Source organism: Saccostrea cucullata, unplaced genomic scaffold (assembly GCF_032062105.1).
Source record: "Saccostrea cucullata isolate Sc308-1 unplaced genomic scaffold, CSIRO_AGI_Scuc_v1 ctg89, whole genome shotgun sequence".
NCBI classification, from domain to species: Eukaryota; Metazoa; Mollusca; class Bivalvia; order Ostreida; family Ostreidae; genus Saccostrea; species Saccostrea cuccullata.
This window is the reverse complement of record NW_026931171.1, coordinates 343,866-371,462: the sequence shown is the minus strand read 5'-3', so window position 1 is coordinate 371,462 and position 27,597 is coordinate 343,866. Positions and strand designations below refer to the sequence as shown.

The 27,597-nt window shown below is 33.9% G+C and overlaps 1 protein-coding gene across 1 annotated transcript; it reads right to left on the bottom strand.

The window, feature by feature from the left end:
- Positions 1–150: 150 nt before the first annotated feature.
- LOC134231656 (ubiquitin carboxyl-terminal hydrolase isozyme L5-like) lies at positions 151–27,597 on the bottom strand. The gene is made up of 11 exons (XM_062713640.1): positions 27,482–27,597; positions 12,759–12,822; positions 10,252–10,357; positions 8,757–8,882; positions 7,623–7,684; positions 3,379–3,509; positions 3,105–3,171; positions 2,424–2,511; positions 1,653–1,745; positions 1,344–1,442; positions 151–1,106 (listed from the first exon to the last, which is right to left on the bottom strand). Exons 1-11 carry the CDS (start codon positions 27,555–27,557, stop codon positions 1,062–1,064), a joined length of 957 nt encoding a protein of 318 aa, XP_062569624.1. The 5' UTR covers positions 27,558–27,597; the 3' UTR covers positions 151–1,061.

Sequence of the window (27,597 nt, the reverse complement as noted above, 5' to 3'; positions counted from 1 at the left end):
ATTTAAAACTTTATGACTGACTAAAGAAGCATAACAGTTAATGGCAGCAAAAAATAGATGAATCAATTGACCTACAAAATCAAAATTCATTGAACATCTCTGTTTCTTATCACATCAACTCCATATTCTTCATTTAAAGACATAAACTAATTGAAATTTTACTTGTTTTATTTATTAATATTACAACAACAATAACAAGTTCTATTCAAGTACGAAAAGACATTCACCAAAACCTTAAATCCTGGTAAGGGGTCTGGTCAATTAAAACATGAAAATTCACCAGTGGCAGTGAAAGTTTTTGGTCACTTACAGTCAACAATTCTACCAGTGGTAGCTCTACATTAATGGCATGGTCAGCACATATAGAAAAATCCACATGTTTTGTGCAAAGTTTTATGGTCTTATATTTTCAAATGTTGAATACAAAACAAACAAATTTACCAAAAAAAAAAATTAAAAAAATAAATCTACCGTGCAAATGAAGTAGACAAAAATAAAACAATACAAACCTGATTGTACAAAAGAGTAAATTTCTGTAATCTAAATTTACAAGAAAAAAAATTGTGAAAACCAACCTGAGACAGGAACATTTGATACCAAATTCACAGACCTGAAGATTTCAAATCTACTGCAATTTATTGAAAAATGGGCAAAAACCTGAAGTGATTCAACAACCTCTCTATATCTCCATTACAAACATAACCTAAACGGAAGAGATTTAATGTGTAAATATTTGTGCAAATGATAAAGAAATGTGACATATTTTCAATTCATGTACATGTATGTCTTGTCAGTATGACTATTTGAATCCAAATGGAGATAATTCAGCTATGCTGCAAATGACCTCAAGTTAAATGGTACATGATTAACAGAAAACTAAAGTACACAATTATAAATATGTACATATCTTCAATATGTTCTCTTTTTTTCGCCAGATCATTGTGCCTTGAGAATTTGAATGAGTGACATTCTAGAAAACCATACATGCCTGTACTTAGCTTTGTCTATTAAGTATCTTTGTTTTCACTTTCACTTTGTTTCTTTTATGATTTTTATCTTCTTTATTTCACTTCCTCTGTCTTCTTCTTTGCTGCTTTTTCTTTAGCCTGCAATTAAATTTTGAAAAGCTGATATATTCCTTTAATTACAGAGTAATTAAAAATTAAAATAAAAAAAAAATTTTGTAAACACTAGAAGAGAGAATTCCATGCATTTCTTGCTGGGTAAACAGAGTAGACAATGTTATATAGTACATCAGAAGTCAAATACATTCCATCTTTAGTCAGGATTTCCATTCTTGTGCACTCTGACCTTTCAAAAATGTCTTTGTGTAGATTTCTCACCTTTTCTACAAGGGGAAGTAACTGCTTCTGTTCTGCTAGTATCTTGAGTAGTTCCATTATGAAAGGGAGGTAATTGTGTTTTCTCCTGATATTCTCTACCTGTTTCAAAATACACACAGATATTAGCTTTAGCTACAACCTCACAACTAGGTAAAATTACCTTTCTGATATAATTACCTTTCTGATATAAACCTGTGTAACATCTTGACCCTTTATATAAATGTTATCTTGTAACTTTTTTTTAACTTCTTCTTGACTCTTATCCATTAACTGGCAAATTTCTATCTGATCATTCTGTGTTAATGTTACCTTGTATCTTTTCATTTTGACATCCTCCTCCTGAATCTTGACCATTAACTGACTAATTTCTAACTGATCATCCTCGGTCTCCATCCCTCTGGACTGTAAAAAATGTACAATGCATGTAAATATTACAACAATTTCACCTTTACTTTTAATATATTTGGTTGAGATTGATCCCAGTTTACAAAAAAAATCACCCACAGTCCAAGTTCAACAGGACACAAGCATCTTTTGTTTCTAGTATAATCTTTAAATGCTTTTATCCACATCAGTTATGGATATGGCAAGAATTATTTATTTTCTAAAGCTGTGACATTGACCTTGGCAAAATTACCGGGGGTTTAAGCTGCAAGTACGAGCATCTACTAATTTTTTACTTAAAAGATGTGGCTATCTTAATAACTAAATACTTTTGTACCTTGTGCTCCGACCTTGTCCAAAAAGACCTTGGTATTGGGTCAAAACCCAAAGGAAAATATACCTTTTCACAGGAATGAATCTTTCAAAGGTCATATTTCTTGAAGTTAATTTTGACAAATCAATCTGATCATATCAGGGGGCACAACTTCAAAAGATTTATATTGAACAAAGTTTGACAAAAAATGTTATTGAGTATTTTTAGATATCACTTCCAAACTAAAAAGACTGCAGAAAGATGGTCATTGTGATTTATGTGAATGTAAAGCCCCCATACACTCCAAACTTTGTTCAGCAGGGGTATAAAAATCTTCTTTAAATCTCTTTACACAAGTGAGGGTCCTCTTGTAGACTACTCACCTGCAGTTCTTCTAATCTCTTCTGATACATGGCTTTTCTGTCTGACACTATTGCCATTAAGTTGAAATGAATTTCATCTGCACTATATCTAAAGAAGTGCAAGAAAGTCAAAGTGAATTTTTGATAATGTAATTAACGGGTATTTCAAGTGAAATGTATCTGTACTTTGTTAGATTAAGAGTATGAAAAAAACAAAAAAAGGGACTTAATGTGTAATATTTTCAATATTGTAAGTTTAAAACATGAAAAAAACAAAAAAGGGACTTAATGTGTAATATTTTCAATATTGTAAGTTTAAAACAAAAGTGGATTTCATCTGCTTTTTATCAATGTTCTGATTAAAATACATTAATATAAAAAAATGAGCCACAACATGTACTACACACTGTATTGACTCTGTCAGCAGAATACTTTAGTCTCATTTATTTATTATTATTATTTTTTTGCTTTCTTTGAAGTAGAAACTACAAGAAAGTCTTGAGTCATTTCCCAGATAACAATTTTAAATCGGCTTTAAAATCCTGTAATTATGTAAAAAGTTTCAGCATAGATAGGTGGACATTCAACAGCAACAGAATTATGCACAACAAGAAATGAGTTCACTAATAACAGATGAAGTAGAATTCAGCCTGAAACAAATAAGGCCTTTAATTAACATGGTTATGTGGTTTGATTTCTTACTTATGCATCCTCTTTTCTAGAACTGGTCTGACAACGTCCAGCCAATCTGTATCAGCAGGGATGGCCCCTACAGATTACCACAGAAACGAGAGAAAAATGAATATTAACAAACAGGTGCCTCCTTATGAGCATTTAATGTTTCCTATGAAATATGAAAATTTTTTGGAAAAAAAAATTGCTTTCAATGCATCATCTTAGCATACCCCCCAGTATCAAATAAATGAAAATAAACTACATTACTTAGCCGATATCCAGATACATATATTAGCATTACCTAGATCTACTGGTCCCTCTTTCAGTCCGTCTAATTCGTAAAGTCTTCCATCTATCGGTATGTAACTGACGAAATGGTAGACATCATCATCCTTTTTGGCTAATTTCTCATCAAACTCAAACATCTGCTGCCTGTAAAATTTTATACTGAATGTAAAACTAGAGCCGAGCTCGTTGCAAAGCAACGAGTAGGTCTTCCGTTGGAGCTGTGGACAGGAAGTACAGAACATGGGTCAAGGTCACTGCACCTTCTTATGTCAACAACCTTTCTTCTCAGCATGAGCCTCCAGTGAATTAGTTATGCTTAAACATTTTTTTTTCTTTGTCAGTGACCTTGATTTGCCAAAAAGACATTTGATCAGAGACATGACAAAACCTCCAATCATAAGAAATCTATGTTTCAAGTAAAAGCCTCCAATGATTTTCATTTATTACTTCATGGCGTAGTAAAGAAAATATTTCATCTGTCAGTGACCTTGATCTTAACAGAATAACCTTGGCTCTTTGTCAAGACAAACACCTTTTAGTGATTAGAAGTTCGTAACCCTGACAGGAATTTTATAACTTTTCTGTCATTGGCCGATGAAGATGTTTGAAATTTGCATTATCTTGTTCCATTTTGTCACAGGTCAGAAAAACAACATTGAGGTATTTTAAAACATCACCGGATATTAATATTCAAACAACATGGAGTATTTATTTATGAAAGATAGACGGGGTTGAAAGTCCCTTTCATAATACCTCTTTTAGGTAACAGCTAGCTTTACTTTCAATAAAATTAAACTCAAAAGTCCACAAATAAAATATCTTTCCTCATTTATTTCAAAGTTTGGGTAAAAGAGGGTGAGGAGAATGGGGATGTCTTGATGTATCCCTTATACATTCGAGGTTATTATTCTGTACATGTTAGACAGGAAGACCCGAGGAGTTGTGATTTGCTGATCATGATCTAAAACACGCTAACAAACCGAAACCACGTGGTTTTATACACCTTATTCAATCAATTTATTCATAATTATTTCCCTTGAAGGAGGAATACATGGATAAATGATTAAAGAAAATTCCCGATGTACAATAGCATCCGTGTATGGACTTCATTTTAGTACTACTGTCTACATAATGATATTGTTCTTGAAGTTGAATAAAATCATCAAATAAATTAAATTTAAATAGGAAAGGAATATTATGTGTAATAGAATAAAAATTAGACAATACTTGATACAGGGACTCGCTGGTAAAAACATGAATGTACTTGAATAAAATGCCTCTCACTCGCTTTCTCTCGTACGCGTATTTTTAAACCAAGGAAAGTAATTTGCGCTAGATATAAGTTCATTATTTTAAAGAAAATACTAAGTGATACAAATGGTTTGACTTTGGTGCCGGTTATGAATTTAACAGTTTAATTTAGGTTGTAAAAGCGTGTAATTACATGATAAGACTGTATTAAGATAAGATTGTTACCCCGGTATATAAGTTCGTAGATTTTCGATTCTGGACATAAGATGCGGGTTTATTACTACTTGAATGTACATACTATACTAATCATTTATATGGGTTTTGAGTAAATTATAAAACAAATTAAGTTCATTGCTTTAAAATCATTATTTCTTGAACTTTACTATAAAACCTACATACCCCGGGTAATATAAATAGACAGTGTGCAGCACAGAAGTCACTTTTGAAGTTTACACGTGCCATTGTTACTTATCGATGTTTAATCCATTTCATTGAGTATAATTCTATCCTTACGATTCGGAAGATTCCTTTTAAAAGTTTAAAATTGATATAGCCATGGTTAATGACTGTGATGAAAAAAAATGTGTTTCGGAAAACTTGTGTTGAAAACGGATTTATTTGTGTGTGAAAAGAGCAAAGCTTGTGCATTTTAATAAATATTGGTTGAGGTAAAGGAACTGAAGATCGCCAGTGCTATGAATCGTCAAATTACGAATATTTAAAAATTGAAGACTGATTAATGTACATGTAAAATAAATGCCCCAGCGTTTTATACTAAAGTCAAACCTATAACATTTTAAGATATTTTTGAAAGATTTAATTTACTTAGAGAAAATAATATTTGTTTACTGTTGTAGAATGGTTTGAATATACCAGTTATTTTGCCTATGACTGAGAGGTCAATGGTTCACCGCTGTGTGTCGCTTTAGAATTTCTCGGCTGTGTAATCGAAAGATAGATTACGTAATGAATCTGGGTTCCAGGTGAATTATGAGAATCGCACAGTAAATAATTGTGTATTATTCGACTCTTAAGTTTATCCTTTTTTTATGAAATCCGGGCGTATATTGTTTCCGTTTAAATTGTTTGTGTTTATATTCAAACGAATAATAGATACTCCTTCTCTTGGAGTTGGAAAGATCTTTATTAATAAAAGGAAAATGATACCATCGAATACTCTTAACGGGAAACAAAGAACACCGTTTAAAACCTGATACAGCGTTGTAAAATATTTATTACATACGGCAAGTTTATTTCAAAAATTCTTCAATATCAAAATGAGAACGGATCTAGCTTTCTTTCCTACCATACGTAAGACTCGAACAAAATAATATTTTCATGGGGCAGAGATAGTATTAAAAGGAACAAAATCATCAAGAATTAATTCAACTATTCTGTGGCTGTTTATTTTTTGTGTATGACTGTAGGTCGCTGGATCACACGCCGATTGATTCCCGGTGACCGACTTTGCCCCGCCGCTATCGAGGGAGGCGCGTTATATAATTGTAAACAAACAAGGTGAATGTTAAAGCCGTACGCTTAATGGCTGTGAATAGTATATGTGCTTTTTTATGTTTTATTTTCTCACTATATTGTTTGTTTTTATGTGATAAGAAGAAAAGATTATATTTTCTTCCCCTTTTTAGTAGACTTGGTTTAAACGATTTTTAAAAAAAATGAAATAAAAGGGAAAGTTGTCAGTGAATTAAAATGATAATTTGGAAGAAAAAAAAGCACAAACACTTCAAGAACTATATTCTGAAGAATATTAGAATCCAAAGTAGCCATTTTATTATTTATAGTAAGCTTGCTTTGGTTACATGTACACGCATGAGGAGCTCTCGTTTACGTGCTGAATGAAAAGAATTACCTGTGCATAACGGGTATATAGGTCATGCACCAGCTCATTTAAAACAAGACTCGAACACAATAACAATTTCATGAGATAAGTAAGATGTTAAAGCCCAACTTTATAATCAATAGTCATTTCGAAATATTTACCGTTTTTGAGTTATAAAGCAAAAACTTTCAAGGTCCCTTGATCCCTAATTATAGGGACCAGCCCCTTTTGAATAGTTTTATATGAAAGCCCTTGCAATTATGCACAACTTTTGTTCATTATGTCTCAACAAAATATTTTTAGTTTAGAAGATAAAAAGCAAAATATGCGTAAATTTTCGCTCTTTTAGGCGTTCTAATTTTTGACCCCTATATAGCGCCATTTTGAATACAGAAATCGAAAAACAAAAACCACTATGCACAACTTCAATCCTTCTATTATCTAAAATCAGTAGAATTTTTGCTCCAGCTTTAGCCGTCTCTGAGCCTTTGTCTGGAAACGAAAGCCTATAAATTTTCGTTTAAAGGGAAATAACTCAAAACCGGAAGTGACTTTTTGAAATTTTAGATAGCATTCTGATAGAGTTTAGTAACGTCTATCAACTCTGAAAATTTGAGCAAAATCCATTGAGAAATGAGTGAAATATGAGGCCTCAAAGTTGGCGTCTAGGAAAAGGAAAAAAAAAAGAATAATAAGAATAATCTTAATCATCAGAATCAGTAGAAGGTCTTCCGTTGGAAACGGAAGACCTTAATCAAATCATTGATAATTAAGTAAGCATGTAATGCTTCTAAGTTTGTTTCTTTGAGAATATTTCTTTCATATTTGGAAGCCACCACTTGCAGCAGGAGGACTGCGAATTAAGACCAGTACTCGACACTTGCAGTCTTTGAGCATTTAAAGGGATCTATTTCATCAGCTCCTACTGTGACATGTGACCTTGTTAATATGGTCTCATCCAAACTGGTCTTCATGTCCTGCAGTGGGATTTAAACCCATGAGGTAAGAATGAATTCTTAACTCCACAACTCTTAGAGAAAACACTCTACCCACTGCAACACACTTGTATTTAAGTGTGTATTGCATTCAAACTAATAATGCTAAGTATATACAAATCTAGGACTTTTGAGAAAAGTTCAAAGTTTCATGTAATTCTAGATGCTCACCTTGAAAAACTGTTATGAACCTCTCGGATGGTATCTGAGTTACTCAATGTCAACCCTCGTAACTGAAATCAGGTAAAACTAGTTTTTAAACACAGTTGATTTTCATTGTCTCTTCACTGTTAATAATATGTCCTATTTTTATTACTTCATTTAAAGATAAAACCAAGACAAGAGGCCCAGGGGCCACAGCGCTCACCTGAGCACATCGGCTAGGAAAAAGCACATATCAGATCAGAACTGAAAGTTGCGGGTGGGGGGGTGGGGTGGAGGAAGGGCTTGAATTTTAACCCCCTAGGGGATCATGATTTGAACGAACTAGAATCTACACTACCTGAGGATGATTCCATATAAATATTACTAATCATGGCTTTGAAGTACTTGATAAGAAGATTTTTAAAGGCTTCCCTATATATTCCTATGTAAAACTTTAAACAGCCATTATGGCCCCACCCTAGCCCCGGGGTCAGGATTTGAATAAACCTGAATCTACACTACCTGAGGATGATTTCACAAGCGTTTCATCTTTCCTGTCTTAATGGTTCTTGAGAAGAAGATTTTTAAAGATTTTTCCTATATTCCTATATAAAACTTTGATCGGCCATTTTGGCCCCACCCTACCCCCGGGGGTCATGATTTGAACAAACTTGAATTTACACTACCTGAGGATGATTCCACATGAGTTTCATCTTTCCTGGCCAAGTAGTTCTTGAGCAGAAGATTTTAAAAGATTTGTCCTATATATTTCTATGTAAAACTTTGATCAGCCATTGTGGCCACACCCTACCCCCGGGGGTCATGATTTGAACAAACTTGAATTTACACTACCTGAGGATGCTTCCCTATAAGTTTCATCTTTCCTGGCACAGTGGTTCTTGAGAAGAAGATTTTTAAAGAATTTTCCTATATATTTCTATGTAAAACTTTGACTGGCCATTGTGGCCCTGCCCTACCCCCGGGGGTCATGATTTGAACAAACTTGAATTTACACTAACTGAGGATGCTTCCATATAAGTTTCATCTTTCCTGGCACAGTGGTTCTTGAGAAGAAGATTTTTAAAACATGCCTTCGGCTCAGGTGAGCTAAAAAAATGACTTAGTTAGAAATCCTGTAAATAAATAGATGTGAATACTCACAGCAGGATCAAAGGCCTGAGCGAACTCTTTAAATTGTCCGAGCGTGGGGCCGAGTTTGACCTCGCTCTCGGGACAGTTGAGAAGAACACTGATGATTGCTTGTGTAGCACAGGCATTGTTTATAACCTTAAAAAGAAAAATACATCATGCAATTGAAAAGCTGACTTCTATAATAGGATAGTAATCATAAATATCTGAAGAAAGACATCTTTAGCTTATGGGGCTTATGATTTTTTTTCTGCTATGTTGCCTTCGTTAATCCCAATAGATAGAAACATTTCATTGTCTTAATTCAGTCCTAAAATTAGATTACAGTAAATTAATTTCCTTATATGTCTGACAAATAAATCATTCTATACTGTGATATAAAAATTTTGAGATTATTATTTTCTTTAACCACAACTGCTCAAAGACAAATTCAAACATGCATGTACGAGGGTCGTTAGAAAAGTTCGAGGACACATTGAATTACGGAAAATCTATTGAGTACTGTGAAGTATGACCTATGTCTGAATAAATTCCTACATTTTTTTTATTTGTATGTCAAAAATCAGGTTCATATAATAAAATCTTGAAAATTTACAACGATTTTTTTCTGTGAGGTTATGGGATTCACGGAGCAATCACTTGACGTAAGGCGACGTAACCACCAGATTTCAACCCGTTAACCTTTGTCGCAGTTCTATAAATCTTTAGATTTTTCTGATCTTTTTTCTACTTTAAAATTGAATATCTATTTATCAAGAAATGTTACTTTTCTTCGACAATGTCTTTTGTACTGATTCAGATATTATTGAGATCTTAAAAAAAGTAAAAAAAATGCAGTTAATGGATCAGGTATGGAAACTATGCATTACCATATAGGCGCAACGCAACGTCCATGCGATACGGGGGTACTGAAGTATCGCTGGAGTTAATCTTTCAAAATGTCAATCCTTCCATTCTTATGAAGCTACAACCATTTGAAAACTTCTCCTTTGTAGGTGTAGGAAATTCCCGGCAGCATCTTGAACATTTTAATCTCTTTTTAGACATTTTCCAGTCTGCATACATAATTTTTACGTAGTGCAGTGCTCCATGACGCTCAATGACGTTCCGATTTTTGGCTGTGTTTTTACGCAATGATCATATACAAACGGCTATAAAACAGTCAGATACCCTCCAATTTAGTTCAAAATTTCTCCCAGTGATGTTTCATGAATACTTTAGCGGCAGGTAAAATATCATAAACCTCTTTGCGTTACAATTGTGCAATTTTTAATTTTAATAAAGAGTCTTTGTGATGTAAACGTGCCAAAATGTAGCATGCTCCGTGAAGCAAGTTTTATCAAAATAAAAAAGCTGTATAATTTTTAATAATCATCGGAGAGAAAAAATTTCTTGTATATTTATTGGCAAAAAAGTAAAGATTCTATCTGGAAAGTTTGACCGGTTTCGTGGAAATAGCGCGCTCACAATTGAACTTGTCCGCGAACTTTTCTAACACCCCTCATACCTGTTTTGCAAAGAAGATTTTCTCTATACGATTGTCTTGGACAATGCTGCCTTCTGGTTCCGATTCTGGTTGCCATTTAAACAGGAATATCAGTCCATAAACTGGTCTACAAAACATAATATCAAACCAATATATCTACAGTATACCTTGTAATCTAAATACAATTATCTGAACAACATTTGTTGATATAAAGATTTGTATACAAACAAAATGAAGACCTGGGTGCTATTCTTAATTGTCAAGTATTCCAAAGTATCTAGTTCGTTAACAAATGTGTATATGTGTGTATATGTGTGGGTAACTAACTGCTTGTATTATAACAAATAGCCTGATAATTTCTAATATCTATTTCATTTTGTGTAAGGTTTTAATTCATGATTTCATGGGTGTCTAAGTCAAGGGAAAAAACACCAACAGCTCCTACAGTGAAATCAATTTTTTTTGTGGTAGATTAATTTTCGTTGTTTTCGAGGTATGGAGAGACCCTCAAATTCATGATCACCTTGAAATGTAAAATTTCATATGAATAGAAATAAAAATTGAGATATGCAAGGAATCAAGATATCAGTTTTAGAAATATTGAAGTTCAACTGTATCCCCCACCTCCGACTCTCCATTTTGTTTAGAAGTCACAATTTTCGTCATGATATCTTTTTAAGAGCCATTCTCTGTAATGACTTGAAATTTTATATAGGAGCTGTGGCACGCATAGTCTCAGAATTTCTCCAAACTCTCTATGATAAAAGTCATTGATACCCTAAACTGAAATCAGGCAAAAATTGGTTGCTATGCTTTATAGTTACCATGGCAACATGTCTTAAAGTTCGAAAAAAGACATTTTTTAACATGTTTAGAGCCCCATAGTTAACATTTGCGGCAAAGCAAACTATTGGCGATGACTGTTTCCAAAATTAGAAGGTCAGATGTCTCAAATGCATGATAAACATGTTTGGTAAATCAACTACTACATACGTTACTATGGAAACAAAGTATTCAAAAGTAAAAAAAATATTCATTGAATTTTATAAAGTCATACACGTAAAAATAACAAGCAATTATAGGATGAAATGTGACCAAATAACAGAAAAAAGAGCCTTGAAACATATACCAAGAACAAAATATATTTCATTTTGGTTGGCAATGGTTGCCAAGGTTTTTATACCACAGAGAGCCTTCAAAGTAACATTTTGTATGTTTAAATCTGATCCTATCTTTTAAAAATAGCACATTTCCTCATAACTAATGATCAATTTTTAAAGATGTTGGTGTGCTCCTAGTTTTCCCATTTGAAAAAATTCAGATTAGATTCTTTAACTAGAGCGTTGCTATGGAAATAAGCAGAAAATATATGCTTAAAAACCTTAAAAATATTTTCTTTCCTTGGATACGTACCCTTAAATGTAGATTCCCAAAACTTTTATGATTGATATTTATTAACAGCTTACCTGACTTTTAATTTTGACTATCATCCAATCTCTAAGTGGATGCAAGAAGTTGGCACACAGGGTTTAATATTGATATAAAGTTCAGAAAATCGAACATTTTCCCTTCTTGGTAACCATAGCAACAGTGTTGTTTTCTTCATCAAATTTTATCAATATATGATATTCAACTTCAGTTCTAACAGATAAGTACTACTCAAGCTGAGTCCTTTAATTTTTTTCTTGATTAAATGGCAATTTAATTCTTAATGCAGAGAAAAATAATTCACTTTTAAGCACTGGTACTTTGTTTCCATGGTAACACTGCAAAGTAGTAATTATACCCAATTTTTCTTATGGTTTTGGTGTTGCACGGTCCTAAGGATGCATATTTGCCAGTCTTGAATTTTCATGTTTTTCCTCAAGACAGTAGCATTAACCCAATCTTAGTTACTGGTTTTGCATGGTTACACTGTGTTACCATGGCAACCATAAAAGTTATTTATAGAATAATATTGCTTAAACCTATATACTTAAGGTCAAATATTTTCATTGTTTTTCTTGAGTCGTTGATTAAGTTTGAGCATATAACACCTACCATTAGTGAATGCGGAGTGTTTTTCAGCATATTTCAGCATTTTAAATGTATTCCAAATGTACCCTTGGTTACCACTTACTTAGAGATATATTCTAAAAAGTTTCTTTACAGTATAAGTGACATCAAGGTGTCATGTTTTTGTGAGAATGGTTTGTTTCCTTTTTCTAGTTTTTATTAAGCCACAGTCAAGATTTAAAGTGGCTGAAAATCTCGATTTTTCAAAATTTTCCAGCTGTTGTCATAGCAACCGAGACACATAGCAACGAAATTTTGTTTGATGTTTGTTTCTGGTGTCACGTACTTAGCATGGATGAAGTTTCATCAAAATTGGTGACCATGCGTGGCAACGAAGTTTAAGTGGTTACAGAGAATGGCTATTAATGTTTATCATGTTTATACTATAAATAATTCGTACTTCACTTTTTTTTTTCAAAATTTCTTATAGAGAATTTCATGTTATGTATTTTGTGGTTAAATAATTGTCTTACTTAAGATTCTCAAAACTTGTAGAGTCCAAACTCCATAGCTCCTCCACTTGTACTCCTTCACAACCTGGGTAAAAGAAAATAAAACTTCACTTCTGACATATCATATCAAAATTACACACTGAACTGCACATGACATCTTTTAAATATGTAAATATAACAGAAGTTGTATTCAATCAGTTTCAATTTTTCATCTTGCAAACTTTGCATTTCAGTTCTTACAAAACGTTTCCTGGACATCATTAATCCAGTTGAGAAACAGGTATTGAAATAATTATTTTTAAATACAGGGTTATACTCAACAAAATAATACAACTTTAAATTTAAAATAATGTTTACATGCCCTCTTTCAACCAAGGTTAAAAACATTAGGTCTGTAGGTAGGTGGGAAATTCTTTTCTTCCTAGCAAATTCAACAAACATATTTATTTGACAGAATGGAAAAAATCCAGGAATAAATAGGGGGTAAAAAAATTTCTTGCAGGTTGAAAAATGTTTTGAGTCAGGTCAATTTTAAGCTGTCAGTCAGGAGAGGAAAAACAAACACTTTTTTAAAAGTCCTACAGAAATGATTTTTATTTGAATCGTAATGGTTTGGGCATGGATATGGATAGGTCAGTCTGTAGAGCGCATCTGATTAGTGATGCAAGAGTCTGGGTTCGATTCCAAGTCCATGCAGCCATACATTTTCTCTTAGATTTGGTGCTGTTCACCACCCATGGACTTGTAACTGAAAGTCCTGCCAGGGTCAAATAACAACTTGGGTTGTGTCTTTGAGAGCAAAGGCAATTTAAGGGGGAGGAGCATAATGGTTTTGGTCGTGGATATTGGGCTGGATAGCTCAGTTGGTAAAGAACCTGACTAGTACCGGTGTAGCATATTTTGATACCGCGATATATTGAACCCGGGTTCAATATATCGCATAATATTTTGAACCCGGGTTTACTTTTTCGCTGCGATATATTGAACCCCCTTATAAAATATTGAACCCCTACCTTTTTCATTGAAGAGTTAGGGGGTTCAAAATATTATGGCCATAATATTTTGAGTCCCTTTGCCAATTTACTTTTAAAGGGAGGGGGTTAAAAATATTATGGCCATAAAATATTGAATCCCCCTGCCCTATTAATTTATCAAGGAGGGGGTTCAAAATATTATGGCCATAAAATATTGAGTCTCCTTCCTTTTAAGTGAAGAGGGAGGGGGTTCAAAATATTATGGCCATAAAATATTGATCCCCCCTGTCATTTTAAGTTAAGAGGGAGGGGGGTTCAAAATATTATGGCCATAAAATATCGAGTCCCCCTGTCCTTCTAATTTTACATGGAGGGGGGTTCAAAATATTATGGCCATAAAATATCGAATCCCCTGCCCTATTAATTTATCAAGGAGGGGGTTCAAAATATTATAGCCATAAAATATTGAACCCCCATGTCCTTTTAAGTTAAGAGGGAGGGGGTTCAAGATATTATGGCCATAAAATATTGAGTCCCCCTGTCCTTTTAATTTTACAGGGAGGCGGGTTCAAAATATTATGGCATAAAATATTGAACCCCCATGTCCTTTTAAGTTAAGAGGGAGGGGGTTCAAAATATTATGGCCATAAAATATTGAACCCCCATGTCCTTTAAAGATCGGAGGGAGGGGGTTCAAAATATTATGGCCATAAAATATTAAATCCCCATGTCCTTTTAAGTTAGGAGGGAGGGTGGTTCAAAATATGGCCATAAAATATGGAACCCCTTTGTTCTTTTAAGTTAAAAGGGAGGGGATTCAAAATATTATGGCCATAAAAAATTGAACCCCCATGTCCTTTCAAGTTAAGAGGGAGGGGTTCAAAATATTATGGCCATAAATTATTGAGTCCCTTGCCCTATTAATTTATCAAGGAGGGGGTTCAAAATATTATGGCCATAAAATTTCAAGTCCCCTGTCCTTTTAAGTTAAGAGGGAGGGGGTTCAAAATATCTTGGCCATGAAATATGGAACCCCCATCCTTTTAATTTTATAGGAAGGGGGGTTCAAAATATTATGGCCATAAAATATCGAGTCCCCTGTCCTTTTTTATTTTTTAGGGAGAGTGAAGAGAAGGGCTTCAACTTAATATTATCATAAAATATTGATGACTTTATTGTACGTGTGTGTGGGTTTTTTTTCAAGTTGAGTATGATATTTTTACATCATATTGATTGCATGATATTGGATTTCTGAAAATCTTTTTAACCTTGGCCATAATTTTTTAACAGTTAGGACTAGGGCTTCCGTAATTCACATATGTATTCTTTGACCTTTCATTTGATACCAATAACCTGACCTTGTGACCTTGATGTTGAAGATTTTTGTACTCATGAAAAAACTTTAACCTGGCCATAACATATCATGATATGGCTTTCATATTTCACAATTGTATTTCAAGTTAGGCGACCTTATTTTGGGTACCAATATATATATTGTACTCAGTTTTGACAATAAGTCAAGGGTACTATATCCCCAATACAGGCCCAAAATATGTGTAACAAGAGGCCCATGGGCCTTATAGGTCACCTGAGTATTGTGTAACAACTTTCAAACAATTAAATTTGGTTTGTGTTTTAAACCAGAGGCCATGAAATTCACAATTCACAATTTTGAAAGAGGCACCATTGCTTATCATAATTATTGACTTAGCATGCTTACTCTATTAACTTAATACTCAGAGGTAGATCAGAGTAACAAAGAGAAAATGCAACTCTACTTTGTACCCAGTTGTGCACCTCATCCCAAAAGAACCACTGATACAGGGGCCACATATTTCAAAATTTTGCAAATTTTATCAAAAAATGGTTGATTAATACCAAAGAGCAGATTTCAAAGCATTAATTCATTCTCAGACTATGTAACACCCCCCCCCCCCCCCACCCCCTCTGACCCAGGGGGCATAAAAACCCACTGCTAGATGCACCTTTCTTCATCATTAATATATATACTTGGATCACTGGCATAAAACTCAGGAGCAAAGGAAAATATTTCCAAAGAATTAATGTATTTTTACTATATAATCAATAGAGCCCCGCCCTAACACCAGAACCCCTAACCCTGGGGCCATAAAATTCACAATTTTGAAAGAGGCACTCTTGCTCATCATAACTATGTACTTAGTTAGTTTATTTAATACCCAGAAGCAGAGAAGAAGATTTTCAAAGAATAATGCATTTTCACTATATAATTAATAGAGCCCTGCCCTAACACCAGAACCCCTGACCCTGGGGTCATAAAATTCACAAATCTGCAAGAGGCACTCTTGCTCATCATTACTATGTACTTAGTTAGTTTATTTAATACCCAGGAGCAGAGATGAAGATTTTCAAAGAAATAATGCATTTTCACTATATAATCTATATAGCCCCACCCTAGCACAAGAACCCCTGACCCTGGGGCCATAAACTTCACAAATCTGGAAGAGACACTCTTGCTCATTATAACTATGTACTGAGTTAATTTATTTAATACCCAGAAGCAGAGAAGATTGTCAATGAATAATGCATTTTCACTGTATCATCAATAAAGCCCCACTGTAACACAAGAACCCCTGACCCTGGGGCCATAAAATTCACAATTATGGAAAACACACTCTTGCTCATCATAACTATGTGCTTAGTTAGTTTATTTAATACCCAGAAGCAGAGAAAAAGATTTTCGAAGAATAAATGCATTTTCACTATATAATCATTAGAGCCCCGCCCTAACACCAGAACCCCTGACCCTGGGGCCATAAAATTCACAAATCTGGAGGAGGCACTCTTGCTCATCAAAACTATGTACTTACTTAGTTTATTTAATACCCAGGAGCAGAGAAGAAGATTTTCAAAGAATAAGAGCATTTTCAGTATATCATCAATATAGCCCCGCCCTAACACCAGAACCCCTGACCTTGGGGCCATAAAATTTACAATCTTGAAGAGGCACTCTTGCTCATCATAACTATGTACTTGGTTAGTTTATTTAATACCCAGGAGCAGAGAAGAAGATTTTCAAAGAATTTATGCATTTTCACTATATATTCTATTTAGCCCTGCCCTTAAGTACTTGAACCCCTGACCCAGGGGCCATGAATTTCACAATTTGGGTAGAGGACTCAATGCTGATTACAATCATGCCAACAGTATGCCTGCTTGATGTCCAGGAGTAAAGAAGAAGATTTTTAAAGATTGCAATAATTTTAGTGGTTTTGGACCCACCCCTCAGGCTCCAGGGGGGCGGTGACCATGAAATTCTTAATTTCTGTTCCCCTTCACCCATAGATGCTGTATATCAAATTTGGTTGAAATTGGTTCGGTGGTTTCAGAGAAGACGCTGAAATTATTCAAATGTTAACACACGACACAGGAAGCACAACGACGGACGAAAACAGATAGCAATAGGTCCCCTGAGTTTACTCAGGTGACCTAATAAAATGTAGTAAACTAGGGTATTCCTGACATTTGTCTACAAATAGCAAATTTTAGACTGTTAGACCTTGGTCTGTAAAAAGGCTATACGGGATGTCAGGAAGAAGATTATGGATGAAAACTTTATCCAGACTGTAAAGAACATGATTGAGAGTGACCAATTTCACACTATATCTCATAAATACCTGCAGTTTTGGGTTTTTAAAACAGAAGAATTAATGCTTTACTTGTTTGAAAGATTTTAAGGTTGACAAGAAATTGTGTATGGATGTAGACTAGATAAGGTAACACAAACTGTCATGAACTCTTGGAAAAATGTCGAGAAAAAGAAAGCTCATATTATTTTTTCATGCCTAAGACATCTAAGATTTTTCTGCTCTGTGACTGAATGATCTGTCCTAATAAATCACCAAAAATTTATATCAATTTACAACATTTTGAAATGAAATTTTGAAGTTCATATAAATAAAGCTTCTTTCATATTATTTGTTACTTTTTTGCCTGATTATGTTGTCAAATATATTTTTATGCCCCGCCATGAATGTGGCCGGGGCATATAGTGTTTGTCATGTCCGTCTTCCGTCCTTCCGTCTGTCCTTCCGTCACACTTTGTGTTTAGCTCTGTTCAAAGCTTAGTTTCAAAGAAACTATCCAAGATATTTTCATCAAACTTCATATGATGATAGATATTGATGAGAGCTATGCAACTGCATCAACATTTTTGACCTTGACCTTTCCTTTTACTTTTGACCTCAAGTTTCCCAAATCAGTGTCAAACTTCATATGCTGATACATACTGATGTAAGCAATTCAACTGCATCAACAATTTTTACTTTGACCTTTTATTTGACCTTGACCTTACTTTTATCAAATTGTGTTTAAGTCAGTTTTAAAGAAACCATTTATAATATTTTTTTCAACTTTATTTGCTGATACTAACTGATGAGAGCTTTTCAACTGAATCAATAGTTTTTGAATTTTGATCTTGGCATTTCCTTTGACCTTGACCTCACTTTAACGAAATTAGTGTCAAACTTCATATGTTGATACATACTAATGTAAGCAATTCAACTGCATCACTTTTAAAGATATTCTGATCAAATTTCATACACTAATACAGAACTGAAAGTTTACTGAGGTAGGGGGGGGAGCTTGAATTTTAACCCCCCATGGGGTCATGATTTGAACAAACTAGAATCTACACTACCTGAGGATGATTCCATATAAATATCACTAATCATGGCTTTGAAGTACTTGAAAAAAAGATTTTAAAAGGTTTCCCTATTTAATTCCTATTTAAAACGTTGGTCGGCCATTTTGGCCCCACCCTACTCCCAGGGGTCATGATTTGAACAAACTTTAATATACACTACCTGAGGATGATTCCACATGAGTTTCATCTTTCCAGGCCCAGCGGTACTTGAGAAGAACATTTTTAAAGATTTTTAAAGATTTTTATTTTATACTCCATTGTAAAACTTTGATCGGCCATTTTGGCCCCACCCTACTCCCATGGGTCATGATTTGAAAGCAAGTTTGGTTGAAACTGGCCCAGTAGTTCTTGAGAAGAAGATGAAAATGTGAAAAGTTTACAACGACGACGCTGATGACGACGACAACGACGACAGACAACGAACAAATTCTGATCAGAAAAGCTCACTTGAGCCTTTGGCTCAGGTGAGCTAATAAGAAGGACAGGGGGACTCAATATTTTATGGCCATAATATTTTGAACCCACCTCCTGTAAAATAAGAAGGACAGGGTGACTCAATATTTCATGCCCATAATATTTTGAACCCCCTCCCTCATAAATTAAAAGGGAAGGGGGACTCAATATTTTATGGCCATAATATTTTGAACCCCCCTCCCTGTAAAATTAAATGTTCAGGGGACTCGATATTTTATGGCCATAATATTTTGAACCCCCCTCCCTGTAAAATTAAAGGGGCAGGTGACTCTATATTTTACGGCCATAATATTTTGAACCCCCTCCCAGTCAAATTAAATGGGCAGGGGACTCGATATTTATGGCCATAATATTTTGAACCCCCTCCCAGTAAAATTAAAAAAGGCGGGGGGACTCGATATTTTATGGCCATAATATTTTGAACCCCCCTCCCTGTAAAATGAAATGGGCAGGGGGACTCAATATTTTTTGACCATAATATTTTGAACCCCCTCCCTCATAAATTAAAAGGGCAGGGGGACTCAATATTTTATGGCCATAATATTTTGAACCCCCCTCCCTGTAAAATTAAATGGGCAGGGGACTTGATATTTTATGGCCATAATATTTTGAACCCCATTCCCTCTTAAATTAAATGGGCAGGGGGACTCAATATTTTATGGCCATAATATTTTGAACCCCCTCCCAGTAAAATTAAATGGGCAGGGGACTCAATATTTTATGGGCATAATATTTTGAACCCCCTCCCTCTTAAATTAAAAAAGGTGGGGGGACTCGATATTTATGGCCATAATATTCTGAACCCCCTCCTTCATAAATTAAAAGGGCAGGGGGACTCAGTATTTTATGGCCATAATATTTTGAACCCCCCTCCCTGTAAAATTAAAAGGGCAGGGGGACTCGAATATTTTATGGCCATTATATATTTTGAACCTCCCTCCCTCTTAGATTAAAAGGGTAGGGGGACTCAAAATTTTATGGCCATAATATTTTGAACCCCGGGTTCAATATTTTATAGGGGGGTTCAATATTTCGCAGGGATATTGTGAACCCGGGTTCGAAATATCGCGGGGTTCAATATATTATATGACACCGGTAATGGAGGAGTCCCTGGTTCAATTTCCGGTCCAGCCATACATTTAGTCCTTACCTGTTACTGTATATGTATGTCACAGTGTAAAAATGCTTACTTTTTTCAATATACTGCTTGAAAACAGATGAATTTAATAAATCAATTTACATTGGCCTACCATTTATAAGTCTTAATTCAAACTAATATAAAACAAGTGAAAATAAATTTCTAACTTGTCTAGGCCTTTTTCTGATAAAATAAATGGACAACGCCAAAATCCTCGTATCTGATATATATCTCTTATAGTCATTTCGGTGAAATCTGAGACAGAAGAGCTTGGAATTTTATGCTTCATTTCAAATGCATTTAAACTGTAATCAACAGGTTGGGGGGAAACGTAAATTCCGCTATAATAGTGGTATCTCACTATTATAGTGAAATTACGCTATATTTCCTGCCTTGGATACCCTCAGTTTCATTCGATAACTTGCAAGGCGTTGGAACCGCAAGTCATGGTGGGTATTAAAATGAACAAAAACTGTCATGCTTTCATGTTTTGAATTTTAATAAATTTTCTACCGTTGCATTTAATAATGCGAGCACTCTTTTTTTTACCGGAAGTTGCATTTTTAACATAGCAACCGATGATTGCGGGGATATTTAAGCCTGTTTAAATCTCACTTATTGCTCATAAATGTGCACAAATTAATGCTTGTTGCAATTGTCAACTCGCACTGGAAAGGGTTTATGGAATTATAGAAGAAAAAGATTATTTTTGTCTGCATGGTTACAAGTATGGAGGGCCGTTATGGTAAACGGAAAGACACATTATGGCAAACATAAAAAAGGGTATATTGATTAACTCGATATCTATCCTTTTAACAAAATCAATTTATTATAAATAATAAAAAAATACTAATATAAACAATCCTAGAAAATCTATCGAATTTTTAATTTCCGCTGGTTTAATAATTGCTTATTTCAGAAAAAAAGTCAATTTATTTCGGGAATATTTTACAAGAGTGCCTGTAACCTTATTTTAACACATGTTCAAATAATTATGAATTAACAATCTTTTTAACTCCGCACAAATGTATCTTAGTTATGCAGTAAGGCAAGAATGATTTAACTTGGAAATCTGACAGAAATAGCTATAATAGTTTTTTTCTTGTTATTTGAAAAATATTTTTATATAGCAAAAAATCACACTAAAACTATTAATTTTTCAGACTTTTAGATTTATGCCATTGTTTTATTGTTTAAACCACAAGGAAACTTCAAATAACCAATCACCACTGCTCAATATTCAGCATAAGAAGTGCCTAAAACATCCTTGACTCAGTTAATATTTTCCACAATTAAAAATTGATGTAAAGCATCAAATCGGCCGCAAACAATTTAGCATTTGAAAAAGTACTTTCACAATTTTGAAAGCATATCCATGCAGTGGAAGTACAAGATATTCAAAGCTGAACTAGAATCTTGAGAAGCGTATACTATAAACGTAAATAACTACATTTAGCTGTGTATTCTACTGTATTTAGCAATTTTGGTAGAAAATAGAGTCCGCTAATTCAAGTACATCGCTAAATGTCTTCTATATTAACTTTTATAACTAGCAACTTCAGACAGCGATAAATCAAACCTGCTTTAACTTGTTGAAAATTGAATTTCCGCCAAATATTGTACATGCCAAATGTAATACATTCACAGTATTTTCATTTTCAATCATTTCTTTTATCATTGACTTCATAGGCGTCAGAACCGGGGGAGGGGAGCTGGGTGGGGGGGGGGGGGGGTAAGATAATTGAAAATTGGGGTTTACCTTTTCTGTTGGTTTAACCCCCCCCCCCCTTCAATTTGCTTCTGACTCCTATAGACTTTATTACATCGATGAATTCATCTGATGAGCAAATGCACTAAAATATCTATGTACATCCTTATTTTAAAAAAATATTTATTTATAATGCTTTGAAGACAGTCTGAAATAAAAATGACCGAACCACGTGCATCCTGGATCTTGATCATGTGATAATCCCTATGGTTTTGCAGAATAGGCTATGCTGCAAGGCGCTGGGCAAAATATGGAAACGAAATATTCCTTGTATCAGTCGCATCATTCGTAGCTGTATCATATTCAAAACAATTTTTACGAGTTGAACAGTTTTTGATTTTTTATTAACCCCCATCCCCGCAATCACGCATTTTAACGCATATACCGTTGCCCCGCAATCACGCATTTTAACGCATATACCTTTGCCCCGCAATCACGCACTTTAACGCACATTTCGTTTTTGACGTTTTATGCCCTGATTACGCGTAAAGTTTTGATGGTATGATAATAAATTATTAGATAATAAATTTTGTTATTCCATTCTAATATATTTCGCAAATAATATTATTTTTCCTCAATTTAATATGTCCGAGTCGTTCGATTTATTGGACGAAACTTGGGATGCCAGACAAATTAAGAAGGTTTTTCTCTTGAACTAAATAAGCTCACCATTCACTGGTGTGGTGATCTGGAAAGGAAATCACTCAATCTTGTGTGAGATGGAACCCTTGATTCAGAATTTATCGAATTCGGCGAATGATTTTTTTATGTAAGTTTTTGATAAAAACCTGTGCAGAAATCGACACAAGGAATGTATAAAATTACAAAAGAATTGTTAAGTTTATACATACTCATACAACCGTAGAGAAAAGCAGTTTTGTTCATAGAATATAGCTTGTTCCAGTTTACATGTAATCTTATGCTACATGTAGTCTCATGTTGTCTTATTTCTTGTTCTATTTGAATTCAAATTCGTAAACCTGATTATTTTCCCACCTTACACATGTTACACAGCAATAAAAAAAATACACATACACAAATAAAAAGGAACAGAATAAAGGAACGACAATATCATGTTGAAAAAGAGGTTAATTTAAATTCGAATTATTTCATTATCAAGTCAACGTTTCCGATATTGTTAAAAAAAACTTACTCGATCGTTCGTTTGATTTCTAAACAAATACGTACACATGTATACATAAAACAAGGTATTCGGGAAAATTTTATGCAAGTATACTGTATACTTGTTTGATATTTTTTTTTTTTAAAAAGGCAGAACAAACAAGAAGTCTGTGAGCCAATGCTCACCAATATTGCCCCACTCTGATGTGAATTTGCACATGTTCAGTAACAGGCAGATGCACGGAAAAAAATATGAAGTTGACATCAGATTCATATACAAAAAAAATCCCATTATATGACATGTCTCAACAAAGATTGTGTTAAAATTTAAAGAATCTGAATAGTTGCCTAGAAAAATGCGATAAAAATTTGTTACATGTATGTATGCATGGTGCGGACAGACGCACGGAAAAACAGGAAGTTGACATCGGATTTGAACAAAAATGAAACCACCGTATGGCATGCCACAGTAACGAATGTGCTAAAATTTTAATTAAGCATCTGTAATGAGTGCTGCGTACTTGCTGAGAAAACTGCGACCAAAAACTTTGTTACGGACAGATACACAGCTAGACAGACGAAAAACACACAGAGTTAAACAGTATACCCCTTCTCCTTCGCAGCGGGGGTAAAGTTAAAAGACATGTCTACTGATTAGTTTTATCAGTGGGTATATGGTCCCTAATAGGAATATTCCTTGACCCGCCTTGAGTACGTTTATATCGTCAGAATATTATTTGAAAATATTCACTAAGTCGTTTTCACATGTTTAAGAAAACATATATACTCTGTAGGTTCATGTATGTCAATACTGCATACTCTAGAAATAATAAGTTTTGAAAAATCTTAATTGGCGAAGTAAACTTTCAAGAAGAGGACGGCGATGTGGTCTGTTTGATTCTTCCACTGGATATATTTTTTATGTTATACACAAAAAATAATTTTGGCATCCACTTGTGTATGGACAGTTAACTCGTGACTGTTTCAAAGGGTAGTACAGCTGGTAAATACATGTACCATGAAGATACATAAATGATGAGCAATGCTTTTGGACGCTTACAACTTCATTCTTTCGGGGGCAGGGGGTGTTATACATCTTTGACCAACAGCGATCTAATTTATTCTCCCCATTAATTTCATTTCCGGAATTATTTTTTTACATTCAAAATTTCCGGCATTTTTTTTTTCTTCGATCACCAGCTAGCTTGTTAAATAAAGGGACTGATTATAAATTATATATGCATTTCATTTTACCACAGGAATGCTGTTTTTTTTTTTTTTTTTTTTTTTTTTTTGGTGGGGGGGGGGGGGGGGGTGGTTATGCATCTTGTCTACTAAGTTATTGAATAATCGATCAATAAAAAAGAAAATCAGCTACACTTCAACAATATTATGTCAGTGATGTCCGACACACATGATACTGATCTCAAATTTTACATCCATGTTTTTTTTTAAGAAAACAAAGCATTTGATGTCAATGATTTGCCGGTATTGTTCGAAGATAATAATTTCAATTTTCAATTAAGAAATTCTTCGGTCACAGTTTTATTTCCTGAAATTTACTCTTCAATAAATGTCTGAAAATAAAACTATAGTTTGTCAATAAAACACTTATTCAATGACTACTCGGTGAAACAGTCAAACTGTTGTCCCTCGGCTGAAGGCCTCGGGCAACAGTTTCCCAGATCTTCCCCACTACCTCAGGACAACAGTTTGACTGTTTACCTCGTAGTCATTAAATAAGTGTATAATGTAATGTCGGAAATAAAAAGTAGAATATAAATAATTTTTACTGGAAAAAAGATTGCAGTCAAATTATTGAGATAATCTGTTTATTCTCCTGTCTGATCTATATGAATATTTATTTCGGTCAGAATTGTACATCTTTTACAAACACAATCAATTAATTTTCTCTGTCGTTAACTTGTATTTTTTAATGCTATAGTAATATCATGGGATATCACAAAAGTATATCGTGAAAAAATTGTATATCCACTACGCACTAACTCCTGATAGATCCTGAGTACTAGTAATTGATTAATTTTTATTGTATACCATGTTATTAATTTGACTTTTTTCTGCAAGTTTGATTAAATTGATATAAATACGTAATTTTCTTAATTGAAGCGGACAGGTTTTCGTGTACATCGACGCTGCATGTTCATAAAGTTCATCGTGTCATAGAAATCTAATATAGCAACCCTTGGAAAAATTGTGGAAATGCTTAATATATTTCTCAATAAATAAAGCTATAATTAATGCATTTTCATAGAAACATTTTTAAGAGTACTGTCTCATTTGCTCCACAAATAATCGGAATACTTATAGGACAACATCGGGAAAATGTCGAGTACTGATCGCTTCGTCCTAGGAGTTCATGGACTCGTTTGTAAACTATTCTATTGTTTTTAAAAATATGTAAAAATTCCATTACAAAGAAAAACTTCTTTTCGATGTTTTTTCTTTTCTTTTTTATTTATTGCAAATTCGCCTACAGCCCCATATCTCCCAAGTTTTGTTTTTTATTGTTAAAGTGCTATATTTTAGTAGCCCACATGTACCTGTATGTGTAAAGATTCTGCAATCTTCACTATAGCCAAGGGGTTCCGATACGCTTCACATCTCCACCATGCCATGCACTAGAGTTTGGATCGGAAACCCTTGGCTAGCAAGGTTTAGATATATATTGCTAATTTAAGACTGATTATTTTAATGCCGAGTCCCATGGCAGTATTTCATCCGTAAATCGGCCAAAATATTAATAAGAAGATGCGAGCAGTTAAATTTTATCACATGTATTTTAATAATTAAAATATTTTCCATCGACAATGCGCTATTGTATTGTTCAATAGAAATTAAGCGATATTCCAACAATATTCATTAATTTAAAAAAATTTACCTCTCGAACAGATAAATCAAGTTAAATGTGCTGCAAGCTACAAATCCTTTTTGTCCTAAAAAATTTATTTAAAAAATTTTCTCAAGTGATTATCCTTCTCTTCTAGACCTCATTTCTATTTTTATTTATAATTGAAAGATTCTGCAAGTTTAGATATGATGGTAATGCATGTAACTAAAGAAATTAAAAAAAGGGGGGATGTCCGTCATTTTAACACGAGCAAAAAAATGACACCCTGAATGGAAACTCAAACAATTATTTTGAACGAAGTTTGCGATTTAAATAGATTTAAAATTGATAAGAAATTACTTGCAAGCTATGATAATATATCAAGTCTGTAAAAGTCCACATAAAAGAATTATTTAAACAAAATAAACAGGATTAATTCATCATCAAAATACTTGAATTCATTTTACAAATGATTGTACAAATATTAGGGCGATGTATACGGCAACAGTTCCTTATTATACACCGTGTTAATGCATCCTCAAAAACACGTTTTTTCAGCACGTTATCGCAAGTGCGCTGCGGGGAAAAGGATAACGTCATCCAAAAGTAACAAATGTAATGCTACTATTACGTCACAGACAGCGCAAGGGGCAAAGAGTTAACCATGCACTTTATTTACTACGTCATGATAATGCGACCGGAAAATCATAATTTCCCTATATCTATACATATTAGTACTTTTGTAAACTCTTTTTATATCGTCAAAAATTATCAAATATCTTGATGATCAATGACAATGAAATTGAAACATTACAACAATAACATTTTAAATTTGTTTCTAAATTTAAGCGTTTATAAAAATATTTTACTTATGATTTTCTACATGTTATCAATGAATTATTATAGTGAACGATTAAAAAAATAATTTTTCTCAGTTCCCATGTTCACTATCTAACACAACCATGCACAAAAAAAATCGGTCGCGGTAGCGTCGGATGATAATGGGTCTTTCCGTTTACCATAACGAGCCTCCATACCCGTTACCATGCAGACAAAAATAATCTTTTTCTTGTTTAATTCAATAAACCCTTTCGAATGCGAGTTGACAATTGCAAAAAGCATTAATTTGTGCACATTTGTGATCAATAAGTGAGATTCAAACAGGCTTAAATACCCCCGCAATCATCGGTTGCTATGTTAAAAATGCAACTTCCGTTAAAAAAAGAGTGCTCGCATTATTAAACGCAACGGTAGAAAATTTATTAAAATTCAAAACTTGAAAGCATGACAATTTTTGTTCATTTTAATACCCACTTTGACTTGCGGTTCAAACGCCTTGCATGTTATCGGATGAAACTGAGGGTATCCAAGGCAGGAAATATAGCGTAATTTCACTATAATAGTGAGATACCATTATTATAGCGGAATTTACGTTTCCCCCCGACCTGATCAAGGTAAAATGCTGAAGATTAAGTTTGGTGACACCGTGTTAAATAAACATTTAAAATAATTTGTTTATTTGTTTCATTTACAATCAAACATATTCATGTACATTACAATCCAAACACCTATGTACTTGAAACCTCAATACCCATTTCAAATGCATTTTTTATACTGCATTCGAATTTCCTCTGATCTAGATTTATACTTTAAAATAATTAGGAGTAACTTTAAGAATTTAAAAATTCACTAAAGATAATATAAGAATAAAAGTTGGACCGCTCGTCATATCATACCGAATCCCTTGATAAGTTCCGTAAATACGCCAGGGTCACTCTCGATCAGGCACCAGTCTCCTGCACTTGTCGCCATTTTCAATTTTCAAACCGGAAGTAGCACATGTTTCTTGACA